The sequence below is a fragment of the Rhodamnia argentea genome, chromosome 11 (assembly GCF_020921035.1).
Source record: "Rhodamnia argentea isolate NSW1041297 chromosome 11, ASM2092103v1, whole genome shotgun sequence".
NCBI lineage: Eukaryota > Viridiplantae > Streptophyta > Magnoliopsida > Myrtales > Myrtaceae > Rhodamnia > Rhodamnia argentea.
Window position 1 is genome coordinate 22991916 of NC_063160.1, and position 14028 is coordinate 23005943.

The window sequence follows — 14028 nt, forward strand, 5'->3', positions numbered from 1 at the left end:
GCATCTGTGCTAATTGAGTCCCTCCGATCAATTTTAGCAAGAAAATCGATGATGTGAATGCCGATAGTCCCATGTGACGTGGCATTTTAAAATACTTTTTAAATATTATTTTTGTAATTTTTTAAAATTATTTTTATGATTTTTTCCTCTTTTTTATTTTTTTTCCTTTCTTCTTCTTTATTTGTTTTTTCCTCTTTTGCAAATTTGCAGGTAGTTGGCCACCGCTCGGATAGCTAGCCTCGCTTGGGTGAGGGAGAATGCTAATGAGGGCTCCCCTCGCCACAACCATGCCGGGGTAGTTTCACCTAGGCGAGGACGAGGCCCGGCCTCACCTAGGCGAAGCCGTCTTCTCCTGGTCGAAGCGTTCTCACTCGGTAGAGGTAACAAAGATGCCTCGCCATCACGCCTCCAGCTGTCATCAAACACTACCCCTCGACACTTGAGTCGTTGCTATGTCCCTCCATTCTGTCTTTCACCACTTGCGAGCTTGCCCAGGCCAAATCGGGCGACGTCGATCCCGCCACAAGCCAAGGAGGCCTCGTCTAGCGTCGCCTTCGCCCGAGCTAGTGCTTCCCTATCATTGAAGAAGGATCTTAAATCTATCGACCTCTCGAAGAGATGACACCTAGGCTAATTTTTTTTTCTCAATTTATGCTCGCCTCGTGTGGGCGCGACCGGCCCTCATGGTGTGCGGCCCGACCGCCACTTGCAAATTTGCGGAAGAGGGAAAGAACGATGAAGAAGAAAAAAGCAAAAAAGCAAAAAATCATAACAAAATTAAAAAAATGTTTGAAAGTGCCATGTCGGCTTTGGCCATGCCAAGTGGGATAGCCGGCGTCAATGTCATCTATTTCTAGCAAAAATTGATTCGATTGACTCAATTTGCACAAATACAAAATATTCGGGACTAAATCGACATCAATAAAGTTTATGACTGAATTGGCTCAATGTAATAAGTTTACAGTTTTTGACACTTTTCTCTTTTTCTATTAATGGAATTATTTAACCTTTACATTGTTGCGGCGACCGTAGAAGATGACAATGAAAGTGTATAAATAGAGTCCTTCATATCGCGTATAATGAAATTTGCATGACATGAAAAAGTCACGAGGCAAATCGCAAGTTAAAGTAGTTAAATCTTAACGCGACGTGACGATCGCGCCTATTTGTAATAATTAACACGTTTTGTTATCGTGTAATTCAACGCTATGAAGAAAAAACAAGGATGGACATCAGCAAGAGGTCAAAACGCAAAAAAGTTCGGCCCGCCCATCATTGGCTCGGGCTCGGCTCACAAAGATTTCCATGCAGTCTCGTGCCACGGGTGGGTTTCAACAGCACATTAGGCCCGACCTTAAGGCCGGTTCCATTCGGATCCGAGCTCGTCGAACGATCACTTCCATTCGGCATTCGGCGAAATCATTTTATTGAAGAGCAGAGACAATTGAGCCGACATCACCATGCATACGCGCGCTGTGCTCTCGGCAGCTCGGGGCGAGAGCTCCACGCGCCACCGCGTCAGCCGCCGAGCCTGCGATGTCGGCACTGCACAGAACAAGGGGCCTCCTCATTCGTCACCCACCGCGTTAAACTCCCGCCGCCCCTCCACTTCCGGTCAACACAGGAAACAAGGCCGACCTCGACACCATGCGCCGCACCCCACCATAACCCACTGCACCCGACCAATCACCATCCTCCGCGAGGCCCACTTATCTGTCTCCGCCCTCCCGTTCGGGTAATCCAAACGGCCTAGGGTGGACGTCGCCGCAGGGAGCAACTCTCTCCCGTATTTACTGACAAAATTAAGCACCGTACTTTCACTGCGAAGATTCGAAGTAGAGCGCTCAGCTTTCTGGTGACAAAAATCGAATTAGATTTAAATCGGCAAAAAAGGGAAATAATGAGAAAGCGTCAAAAGAGGAAAGAAAAGAGGAAAAAATAAAAATAAAATAAAATAAAAAATGAAATTAAAAGCTCGATAATAAGGGCGTAGTGGGATTGCACAAACAGTAGCCCCGAGGCAGTTTCAAGAAGATCGATCGAGCTGGCTCGTTTCTTAGGGTTTCTACTTCATCCTTGACCTCGTCCTGCAATCGGTCGCCCCGCGACTTTAGCTCTTCGATTCTTGCAGTTCTTCACTGGAAGCCGGAGGTACGTGCTGACTTCTAATTCGTTCTGTGATTGGTTTCAGCTTTCGCGGCTTGATCTTATTTGTTCGGAATCGATTCTTCCATCTGTTTGTGCTGTACAGCGACATCGTCTGGCTTTTATCGGTTTGCTGAGAAGCTGATTAGAGATTAAAGTGGATGAAGTGGTCGGAACGTGTTCGATCGTGTGGGTGTCGGTGTTTCTGGTACTGCCAAATTGCTTTGTCTTTTTGTGATGTTTGCTCGTCATGATAGGTGACTGCTCTGCTCGAGGTTTTGATTAGTGTTCTGTTGGAATCTTGGCTCAAGAGGAGGATCAATTTTGGTGAACTCGAGTTTCTATAGGCTTTGCTTAGCTAGGTGTAGGTCTCGGGGTTCGAGCTTGGTGGAGGGATTTTGAAAATGCCGGAAGAGGACCTCGTGGAGCTGAAGTTTCGATTGTATGATGGTTCGGACATCGGCCCATTCCAATACTCACCTACCTCGACAGTTGCCACACTCAAAGAGAGGATTGTTGCCGAATGGCCGAAAGGTTGGCAATAGGTTTCCATGTGCTGATTTTTCGTTATAATATGTAATCTAGGTGATTTTGTGTATGTTTGTTTATCTGATTGCTATGAGAATTCTCCAATTGAAGTGCGCGATTTGAATGTCTACTTGCGGGGACACACTATGGTGATCAAATCTGTGCATAAGTTCCCTTGTCTCGAATTATTCACCGGTCTAGGAATACGATACAGATTTACAGGCGATGTCATAGCTTGAGACTGACACCTAGAAAACTGTTGTCACAGCTTATGACATTCTGTTCGTGATGCAGCTGTTAGCCTTAAACGATACAGATTTACTCTTGGCATGCAGCTGTTGGACTTAAATGATTCTCTGTTCGTGATGGTTGTATGCTTTGAAACTTACTTGGATAATGGGCCATATGACATATCTCTCCGAATGAGATAGTTGTGAAGTAATTTTTGTTTCAGACTAAAGTTGCCATGGGTTGCACACATATGCATCCTGCCAGGGCTGCTTGAACTAATAATTAAATTTTTCTCTGAATGCGCCTATAACTTTTATATTGAGAGAGAGAGAGAGAGAGAGAGAGAGAGAGAGAGAGAGGAGGGAGGGAGATTTGTATGCATGAGCTACACAATTTTCCTAGACGGCATGTGCAGGTTTCTTAGCGACTTCTTCTATGTGCTTTGGATTATGTCTGATCATAGTGCTACTGCATAACCAGATTGACTACCGACCCGTTGATTGACTTATCAAAATTTGGATACCTACCTGTATTCTTTCTGTTGATCAGAAGTATCCATCCTCCCAAAAGTACCTAGAAGCAATGGTACTCCAGCATTCATGCTCCATCAATCTACATAAATTTCCAAAATCAACTGCTGGGGAGTGCCTTATTGTGATCAGTTAGGTCTTGATACCCAAATAGCTCTAATAATTGGTTTCTTAAATGAAACCAAATTAACATAGCTGATGCTGTACTGGAAACTATTTTCAATTCTTTAACCTGTGGAGTATTCTTGAAATGCCTTCATTTTCCTGATCTGAAAAATGAAGCTTTGCTCAAAGGGAAGGGTCTAGGGCAATTATTGGGCTAGATTGGTTACATGACAAAATGGAAATGGGTGAAACAGTTGACTTGATCAAATTGCCTCTCCACTGGGTCCAGATGTGCATACAAAAAGGAGTATAACCTTCATTCTCTTCAATACCGGGAATGGAGTCCCTTCTCGAGGTGGTCTGAGTGACACTTGGCTTGCTTGTGAAATTTTTTGCTTTGTTAGTCATTTGCTGAACTGAATGATTCTGGTTTTGGGACTGCATTTTTACAGTGAGGATCTCTGTTCCAGCTTAGCTTTATTGTCCTTCCATTACTATGATGAAAGCTCAGGTTGATACATGAAATTATTGGCAACTTCTGTTTCTTTCCTGGCATTGCAGTGATGGAACCTGTTAGTTCTGTCATATTATTGAATAAGTGTATAGCAACATTTGTGTTTGATTCTTCACCCAAAAAAAAAAAAACATTTGTGTTTGATTTTGGGTGATTTAGTGGAGGATCCTTTGCAGCCAGCAACCTTTTGGAGTCTCTAGTACTCACTACTGTCTTTTCGTTCTGGTTTTTCTTCTCGTCCTATCAAGTGTTCTTCTAGTATTTGGGTCATACTGGTGTATGCATAGAGGACCACACCTTAGGTGGTGAAGTTCTAGTATAGATGGTTCATCTTCGAATAGATATTGAATCATTGTAATAGATTGGGCTAGTCTGTTAATCAGTCTGAAGTGTTGAGATGGCTGATCAACACAATTTCTTAAATTGCCATTATGGGCTGATTAGGCTTTGTTGTGGAAGCCAAGTGAGACCATCGCCTTTACAGTGGCCCAGCATGCGCCATGTTTTATATTCTAAACCTCAACGTATCTTTGGTTGCAGACATTCATGAGTTGACTCACAGAATTGCTGCTTTCATCTAGAAAGATTGTAAATAAATTGTGAGATTCCCTTGTTGGTCTTGGCTGCTCTTAGTGGCTCCTCTCTACTGGTCTTGCTTCTCTAATATGCTTTTCATGTTTCTTTCTTCTTCTTCTTCTCTTTTCCTTTTTTTGCTGAACCTCAAATATGCTTCTTATTTGACTAACTGAAATGCACCAGCGGGAACTTTTACTGCGTGGCCTTGTATTGACATTGAAAGTAGCCTGCATCTTTTTTGTGTATACGTTTACGTTATTGAACGCCACATAATCCAGAAATTAAGAGCATCCCTATCATGCACTTTGCATAATTGTATTTCCTTCCATTCTATGGTTAATTTCATTTTCCCCATTGTTTTTGTAAGATAAGATGCGGAACGTGTTAACCTAAATTAGTTGAAAAATAAGTTAAACTAATATTTTCTATTTTGTTTATCCATACATCTTTTCTATTTGATCTCATGCTTGCCAAGAAAGTAACAAAGGCCCATACAAACCCGTCATCTCATTTTTTTCGTTATTTTATTCAACTTATGCTCGAGAAATTTCCACTTTCCCTTTGCGCTTCATCCTATTTTCATAATGTGTTGCAGATAAGAAAATTGCACCCAAGTCTGCAACTGACATAAAGCTGATAAATGCTGGCAAAATATTAGAAAACAACAAGACAGTTGGACAGTGTAGAGTACCTTTTGGGGAACTTCCAAAAGCCGTGATTACCATGCACGTTGTAGTGCAGCCATCCCTCACGAAAGCAAAGACAGGTGAATTTACATTGCTTGACGTCGTTCATGAAAGTGTGAATCACAATCTTTATGAATTTGTTGTTGCTTAATTTACCTTTTTAATCTCTCGGTTCTATATTCTAATTATCAGAAGTGTGGACTGCTGAAAATTAAACAATGAGCTTGTTTCATAGTTTTCGCATTTAATATATTCCTGAGAGTATCCTGTAACTTTTTTTTTTTTGGCCAATTCTTGATGTATTATGTGGAGCTAATTGTTGTTCTTAGTATATAGGACACGCTATGCTCCAATCCATAGGGGCTGGTGATGAACTGATAATCTTTTTTCCCATATAGCCAGATAGCAGTGATAACTGCTCAGTGCGTTGTATAAACCTCTCCATTTGCAAGAAAGATGTTCATCCAGCTTATCTGGAGACATAACTCAGTGCGTTCACCAATGTTGAATCCGATGTCATTTAAACAAAAAGCCTCAATCTTGAATAAATACATGGAGATAAGCTCAATTAAGGCATAAATTCATGCTTTGTGGACTGTTTAGAAGTATCTATTTTTTCACTTAGTCATAAGGGGATGATAAATATCCTGACGAAATTGAAAGCAATCGCTAAGACAATGTCATGGGATACGATATTCTGGCCGAAATACTTTGTTCACTGCAGCTTGAAGTTTGTCGAGAAATAACGCTACTTTTGCTTGTGTTCTGGATTGTATAATGCATAATATGAAGCCAGCGACTTTTATTTTGATCTTTATCCTAATGCTACTTTTGCTTGTGTTCTGAATTGTGTAATGCATAATATGAAGCCAGCAACTTTTATGTTGATCTTTAGTGAGATAGCGTAATCTTTTTCCTAGTTTTTCCTGAATAGGAAGGAATTCTTGGTTAGAATACAGAGTCATGCTAGTGTATTGCCTCAATCATTTCTCAGAAGGATTTGCTTTGACTTCCCAATTGAGTGAATGCCTATGGTTGGCGGCATTTTATGCTAGCTTCATATGTGCTTTTGTACTTGTTGCCGTCCTCATGGCCACTGCGAAAAAGCTCTGGGTGCTGTGAAGTAAATGATCTATTGAGGGATTCTGATGGTTGATCTATGCTTCTGCTTTATCTTATGGTCTCCAAAATTTTTTAATTTATAATAGAATTGGACTTCTGTTGAGATGATTTTCTTAGGACGGTGATCCATTCAACTAGTACTTCTCAGTTTTCATAACCTATGGATCTTCTGATAGTGCATTGTTTGGGTCTCTCGTTGAACAGAAAAGAAGGTCGACGAGGTTCCGAGGAAACACATTTGTTCGTGCACCATTATGTAAGGAAGTTGCTCGTGATTCAGATCATAGGATTGTGTGCTTGATGGAGATTTCTCGCATTTCCTTGGTGATCAACAGAGTTGCTGGAAAGATGTATTTTATGATTCGTTGATAATGCCCGTCCCCCAAATGTTTGTCGGAGGGCATTCTCGTGTACCGTTGCATGTCGATAATTTAGTCGCATTTCTACGTGCGTGCCCTTCTGTAGCTTCCATCGCTTCTCTTTCTTCGCTTGTAGTTTTTCTCTTGCTGCTCCCTCTCCCCAGTTTGTCATACGAGGCTTGTGGTCTATGTCGCACCATTCTCCTACTAGAAAGAATGTGATGAAATACTTCAATGCTATTGAAAGCATTTGATTTCTTTTCGTGTAAATTACTCTCAAGAGTGATTTGATGAATATAATAATAGATATACTGGATATTTGCAAAATTCATTGACCTCAAGCTAAGGTGCAGGGTAGTTTTCCTGCTCAGCTCTTCTACGAAAGAAACGAGAGTTCCCTCTTCTCCTCTCTTAGCCTTTCTGTACTTATTCATAGATCAATTCATTGGCCAAATGTTGGAACACTCGCAATAGGCGAGTTCCTACAGAGTCGGAGATTTTATAAGCATCGCCATGCAGATGCGGCCACAATGGCTCTGTCTTGCCAACCCAAGAGCAAGCAACCCATGTCCTCCCTCAGACTCTACCCGTGACATGAATACAGGTCCATCAATATCTTCGACTGAGCCACGGCATTCTCACTGAGCGGAACTCTGGTGAACCCTGTCCCTTCCATAACCTTCCTCCACTTCTCCAGCCTCTCGTGTCTCTCCGTCCTCTCTGGCCCTTCGCATGCCACTATGTTCCTTATCTCCGGCGCGAACATGAACTGCTCCACCTTCGCCCTGTGCACCGAGTTCGGCGGGAATGTTGCTTCGAGCGAGTCAAAGATCGCGGAGTAATAGTGCAGCGCCTCAAGGAAGCGGCTGAGGAAGTAGGGCCCGTTGTGGCTTGCTTCTTGCTCTACTAGTGCCACTATGCTCGGTGCTTGGTCCCGTATCATTGTCAGTAAGCTCCCCAGGCAAATACCTGTTTGTGATGAATCGGTTTCATATGAAGCGACGAGGATCAAATGTATAAAGTTATGAGAGTTGATTTTATCACATAGTTTACTATGCAAAGAAATACTGATTTTACTCGTAAATTTGCAGATATGTTTTCCGCGAATGATCCGATATTGGTTGGAAAGATGGACCAGAGAGTGACCGAAACAAATTAGCAATATTGTACCTGGAACACGGTGGAGGCAATTCACCGAGTTAACTGCGAGCGCTTCGCCGACCCTTCTATGCAGCAAAGACTGTTCGAGCGCTTCGAGTTGCTCGCCGACCGGATGAAACTCAAACGGGAGATGTAGGGATTGCGCCAGTTCCACCAAGCACCGGCCCGTTTCGCTCACCATCTCAATGCATGGCCCGACTCCTGTTATCCTCAGAAACGGAGGGCCACCTGGTCTCGCAGCAAGAGCCTGCATGAAGGACGGCCACTGATATCCTTGTAAGATGTCGAGATCGATCACATGCAGGCGATCCTCATCTGCAAAGGCCTCGAAGATGGCTTGGTTTGCGGCGAAGTGGGCGAACTTCACGTAGGGGCAGGCTTGGCAGAGGATCTGGTAGATCTTGTGGATCTCCAAGGAGTTTGGCGGGACAGGAGAGGGAAGTCTTGATGGTTTCGAGGATTTGGTAGCAGTGGCTCCAGAGGCGAGCCTCTCGTTGAGGGCTTCGGTGAAGAAAGATGCGACGCGTTGCATGGAGTCGCCGATCGGGGTGACTACGCGGTATAGGTGGTCGAGGTACTTCCTGGCCAGCAAGTAGTCTCCCTTGGAGACGGCTTTGGCGCAGGTGAGGAGGAGGTGCACTAGTTGGAGGCCACTGTCTTGCTCCTGTTGGGACAAGAACATAAGTTGTAATAGGTGATTCAGATGCATTAAATCATGTCCATAGGGTGCGAATCACCTGCTCACAATTTGTAGGAATAGGCACAACGAAGCTGCTTTGCTGTTGCTCTTCCTGGCAATCTTCTCGCCGCAGTTGCTCCGATAGAGTTGTCACCAATTTGAGGGGCTTCGCATCGCATAAGTCACCGATCTCCTGGCAAGTCTCGTTTTTGTAGTCCTCTCCGATGACTTCCTTGGCCGGTCCTGCATGGAACCTCGAAGCATGCGGCATTTCCAACGAAGCCGTGGTAGTTGTCAGGACATCGAAACACTCCTCGGTTCCAAACCCGGACACCGGCCCTGGCACCGGATACCCTCCGAATTCATCTTTAACACTGTAGTCCTCCAAGAAGTCCAGAGAAATGCAGTCAGACTGCGCGATGACCTGATCCCTGCGGCGTGCAGAATTGAGGACTCTCTGAAGAGGACTGAGCCCCCTCTCTTTGTGAGCGCCGCTGAAAGAACACCCCAGCTGAGAAGCAAACCGAGGCGGAGAGCAACCCGAAACCGATTGCCCCTGCATCGCCTGCGCATGGTTGTAATTGTAAGCCGAGGTGCTCTCCGGAGACAGCAGGTTCCCCACTGGCGAGCAGATCATGAAGTCCGGCCCGTCCATTTGGCCCGAGGAAAGGAGGGACGCCAGCAGCGCCGTTGTGGGCGAGTCGGTCATGGGATTGTCAACCATGTCGAACCTCGGCGATGCGTACTCTAGGCTGGGCGCGGTCGTGGCGTCCTTGCTCTTGTCCATACTATCAGGACATGGGAGAGTGCCACTTGACTGTGAGGTCGAGTCGTTCGGGAGACTCGGCTGAATCTGCGTGCATGAGCTCTGGGCCTTGAGAGATCCCCTGCTGCCACAGAGTGAATTAATCATCGCTCTTCTTGCAGAAACGAGAGAGAGGCTTCAACTTCAAAGTTTCTCCGCTTAATGCTCGAGTAATCCTCAAAAGAAAACTTTTTTTTTGGAGGATTTGCTCAGAGAGAGAGAGAGAGAGTTTATGTGATTGGATGAAGTGTCGTCATCTTCAACCTCCGCCATATTCGAGAGGAGTGATTCTGTCGTTCGCGAGGACCGACTTCTTCCTATGTTGCTTCTGCGCCTTGGAAGGTCTGTCGATCGTGGGGGTAAAGACAGGTTAGTTGGTGGGACGATGCTTCTTTTCACTTTCGTTGTTGTGTAATGATCCCCAGGACAAAAGTGCGTTTTGTCGGAAACAGGGGAGTACAAATTGGAGAATGTGAGGTGGGGATGATACAAATCGAGGGTCGCTTGCAGGCTCCATTAAATTCATCTTTGAAGAATGACAGTATATAGGGGGAGCATATTACTTTTGGATCCAGGACTATTGTTGTTGTCAAGAGATTTTTTTATTTTTTTGGGGGAGATAGATGTGAGATGGGACCACCCAACCAGCGAGCTTCTCCACTTATAACTATGGAAAAAATCGAGATATCGAGTCGAGGGCTTTGTCCGAATGGATTCGACAGTGGGAATTCATTCATTCGTTTTGACAAACGGAACGTAAGTAAATTGTTGAAATGCTATCTTTTTTTGATCGAGAATGCTATCCTAGTTTATATTAACCTTTACTCAATATAAATGTTGAGTAGCGAATACATGAGAAAAAATTATATCAAGAATAATAATAGTTTTTTTAAGAAATACTTTGTTAGTGGTGTCAAACTTGAATTTTAGTATAATAAGAGGAGATTATACGAGAAGGGTCTATGTAATTTGGACGTGAATGAGTGGGGAGATTTTCCTTTCTGGCCCATTAAAACGACAGTCGTAATGCAAAATCTTTTATGTATCAAAAGGACCAGCCCAACCCAGCCCATCTCGTCCGACCAAAAAAAATAAAAAAACCAGCCCATCGCTTGATTATGAAACACGGCGTCGTTTTTGGCGCCTTATTCCTCGGACATATAACTTCGCTGAACTAGGGTTTTTGGCTTTCACGTCCCATTCTGCTAGTTCGGAACCAGAAGAGCCGGCTCCGTAGCTTCGCCGACAATGGTGAGTCATCTGATTCTTCTCTTCGTGTTTTTTTTCCTTGCGCTTTTCGAATCGGTATTGCTTAGCTAAGAATGGTGAGGCATTGTCATGGAACTAATGGTGGTTGTTCGAAGGTTTTTGTGTCTTGATTTTGCGCCATTTGCTAGAAATGCCAATCTTCAGTCGTCGCCGGTTCTAGTGAGATGATCTGTAACGTGATGAGCAACTTCAGTTTTGGTGTCGATGACCGTGTAGCATCTCATGATAATCTAGCGAGCTTTTGCTTTTCTCTGGGTTTAGTTATGAGCAGATGCACTACTTTTATGCCTATAATGGCAGATGTCTCTTGTGATGAAGCTAAGTCGTAACTTTTTGTGTCTACGAATCAAAGGGTCCCAAGAAAGGTGGCAAAGCTCCTGTTGCGGCCAAAAAGAAGCAGGTTAGTCTATTTCTTCACGATTAGTCTCGGTACCTTTCAAGAGGATGCTGCGCTATGCTGAATTTGGTTGGTCCTTGATGTTTACTAGGAGAAGGTGACGAATCCTTTGTTTGAGAAGCGACCGAAGCAGTTTGGAATTGGAGGTGCTCTGCCTCCGAAGAGGGACTTGACACGGTTCGTTAAGTTCCCTAAGACTGTTCAGATTCAGCGGAAGAGGAGAATTTTGAAACAGAGGTTGAAGGTTCCACCAGCTTTGAACCAGTTCACCAAGACCCTCGACAAGAACTTGGGTATGCAGTAACAAAGAGTTCTTTTGGTTGTTTGCTTCTTAGTTTGTGGTTGGTGCAGAACCTTAAGCCACACTTGTGTTTTGCAATAACTAGTTCTTGTTGCTTTGCTCTCTTACCAAATAAATTATATGAGATGCACTAGCGAGAAATGGCTGCTTAATGCTTATGAATCTGGCTGTGTAGCCGAGGCAGTTTATTGATTTGATTTCTGGGACTTCAATGTGAATTTATTTGACACTTTATTTTGCATACCTTATTCATTTCTGCTGGATACTTAGTTGCGAATTGAAGTGCACTTTAGACTTATTGGCCTAGAGCTCTGTGCATATTGCTTATGCTTCTGATAGTAGCAGTTCATATTAGATTGATTTCTTCTGCACATACAATCTGATGGCTGAATCTAAACAAATCTGAGATGCAGTTGGTTGCATGTCATATTGACGTACTTCATGGTGCTTGTGTGATCGGTGCACGAAGTTGACTTGGCATGCTGGTCTTAAAAAATAATGGAGGGAGTTTCTACTAATTTCTGGGTGATTAGTGTTGGCCATCCAAACTAGACGAGAACTTTTCTTTCTAGATTATAAGTATCAGTTGAAGCCTCCCGGGCTCAAGTTTCATCCAATACTTGAGCTAATGAGTGAACTGTGTTAGTTATGTGCCCAGTTGTATTTTGTGTTGCTTTTGGATCTTCAGCTCTTGTTTTGTTTCTTTCTATTTGCATTTAGTTGCATCTATGATGATCCTAAAATGTTAGAGTATAATTTCCCTGCAATTTGAAAAATGCATGCAGCCACGAGCCTGTTCAAAATGCTTCTCAAGTATAGGCCTGAGGACAAAGCAGCAAAAAAGGAGCGGCTCTTGAAGAAGGCCCAGGTTGAAGCAGAAGGGAAGTCGGTTGAGGCTAAGAAGCCCATTGTTGTGAAATATGGTCTTAACCATGTTACTTACCTTATTGAGCAGGTTCTCATTTGCTTGCCTGGCACTAACGTCTTATTTTCTGTCCTTATTTTTCTCACTCATTTCCCTACTCTCCCATGCTCTGCGGGGTCAGATTGCTATTAACACACAATTGGAGCATACATTTTGCAGAACAAGGCTCAGTTGGTAGTCATTGCACATGACGTGGACCCAATAGAGTTGGTTGTCTGGCTTCCAGCATTATGCAGGAAGATGGAAATTCCATACTGCATCGTGAAGGGAAAGGCACGCTTGGGAACGGTAATGATGCCGGCATTTCCTTCGTTGAGTTTCTGTCCTTAAAGTGTGGTTGAAAAGCACTCATATTTGTATTCTCTTCTGGCAGATTGTTCATAAGAAAACTGCATCCGTTTTGTGTTTGACCACCGTAAAAAATGAAGACAAATTGGAGTTCAGCAAAATCTTGGAGGCCATCAAGGTAGTATGCAGATTTTGATCTTTTGTTTCCGTACGTCTACTGATTGTTTCAACTTTTTGGCCAAAAAGAAGAAGATTCTTCTGTGCTTGGATGGCATCTGTGTAACTGGTTTGTCTTTTCTTGCAGGCAAACTTCAACGACAAGTATGATGAATACAGGAAGAAGTGGGGCGGCGGGATCATGGGATCTAAATCACAGGCCAAAACCAAGGCTAAAGAGAGGGTTCTTGCCAAGGAAGCTGCTCAGAGAATGACCTAGGAGTATTCGAAAATGTGTTTCCTTTTGTTTTAGAGTATTGTCATTTGAGGCCGATATTTGTGTTCATTTTTGTCTTGCTCCTTTCTGGCACTTCGCATCAAACTTTTCCTTCCAAAGTGAGATCACAATTTTAAAGTTTTGGGCAACTGCTGTTGAACATGCCCATCGGATTGAGTTGGCTCTTTCTTGCTATGGCTCTACCTATTTTTCCTGCTCATCACTCTTAGGAGTCGACTAAGCTGAGATGGCAAGGTGTTAGCACTTGACAGAGATTGAGACGAAACAGGCATGTTGGAAATGAGGCACATGGGCTGCGATTCTAGACTAAGTTCTTCGTTTATGCTGCGGGACCTCGATATTGAATACAAACTACAATCTGTAATCGTGATACTTGGGGTGGAAAATTAATTCATCAATTGGCTTACATGGTAACAATTTTGGTTCTCTAATTCTGTTTCTCGGAATGAAAAAGGATGATAATCGTGTTTGGTAATTCATATAGTTTTTATTTTGATTCTGTTCTTGAAAATAGTTTTAGAGTAAAAATAAGAAAAAAAAAACAGTTGGTTATGAAAAAAAAAATCACTTTTGCGAATCACACTTTGTCCTTCTAGTTCTTTCACTAGAAAAAATTCTAAAAAATCATAAAAATATCATAAAGTCCCTAGAAATAGGAGAAAGATTAGGTTATAAATTTGGGCCTAGATTATCTAGATGTCATAGATTCTATTCTTTTCTAGGAAAATCATGAATACCTTTGAAATTAAACCCGAATCACATTTTTCTAAGCTCCTTGGGGTTTTAGTAGGGTTTTATGATGTGATTTATCAATGCCATAATTTTTTGATTGCGCATTTAATTTCATTGGTTGTGACTTGCCTATGTTTAGGTACTTTAGACTTAGTCTAGTTTTAGAAAATTTGAAAAAAGACAAATAACCTGTGTGAACATTTAGCATTGGCTTACCTTAT

General features: G+C 43.0%; 3 protein-coding genes across 6 annotated transcripts; 2 read left to right on the forward strand and 1 right to left on the reverse strand.

The window, feature by feature from the left end:
* The first annotated feature begins 1995 nt into the window (after positions 1–1995).
* On the forward strand, positions 1996–7123 carry LOC115729377 (membrane-anchored ubiquitin-fold protein 4). Of its 3 annotated transcripts, none has more exons than XM_048272359.1 (5): positions 1996–2151; positions 2252–2353; positions 2432–2679; positions 5225–5395; positions 6642–7123. In XM_048272359.1, exons 3-5 carry the CDS (start codon positions 2550–2552, stop codon positions 6695–6697), a joined length of 357 nt encoding a protein of 118 aa, XP_048128316.1. In that variant the 5' UTR covers positions 1996–2151; positions 2252–2353; positions 2432–2549; the 3' UTR covers positions 6698–7123. The 3 variants fall into 3 exon arrangements, with proteins under 3 accessions (XP_048128316.1, XP_030515798.1, XP_030515790.1); XM_030659938.2 differs by having other exon boundaries at positions 2457–2679; XM_030659930.2 differs by lacking the exon at positions 2252–2353 and having other exon boundaries at positions 1997–2151; positions 2403–2679.
* A 98-nt stretch (positions 7124–7221) lies between these two features.
* On the reverse strand, positions 7222–9818 carry LOC115729366 (GRAS family protein RAM1-like). 2 transcript variants are annotated; one of them, XM_030659934.2, is made up of 3 exons: positions 8695–9818; positions 7967–8621; positions 7222–7765 (listed from the first exon to the last, which is right to left on the reverse strand). In XM_030659934.2, exons 1-3 carry the CDS (start codon positions 9547–9549, stop codon positions 7380–7382), a joined length of 1896 nt encoding a protein of 631 aa, XP_030515794.1. In that variant the 5' UTR covers positions 9550–9818; the 3' UTR covers positions 7222–7379. The 2 variants fall into 2 exon arrangements, with proteins under 2 accessions (XP_030515794.1, XP_030515793.1); XM_030659933.2 differs by having other exon boundaries at positions 7222–8621.
* Positions 9819–10582: 764 nt separating this feature from the next.
* LOC115729369 (60S ribosomal protein L7a-2) lies at positions 10583–13214 on the forward strand. The gene is made up of 7 exons (XM_030659937.2): positions 10583–10692; positions 11063–11110; positions 11199–11400; positions 12194–12363; positions 12493–12621; positions 12707–12799; positions 12926–13214. Exons 1-7 carry the CDS (start codon positions 10690–10692, stop codon positions 13055–13057), a joined length of 777 nt encoding a protein of 258 aa, XP_030515797.1. The 5' UTR covers positions 10583–10689; the 3' UTR covers positions 13058–13214.
* Positions 13215–14028: the final 814 nt, after the last annotated feature.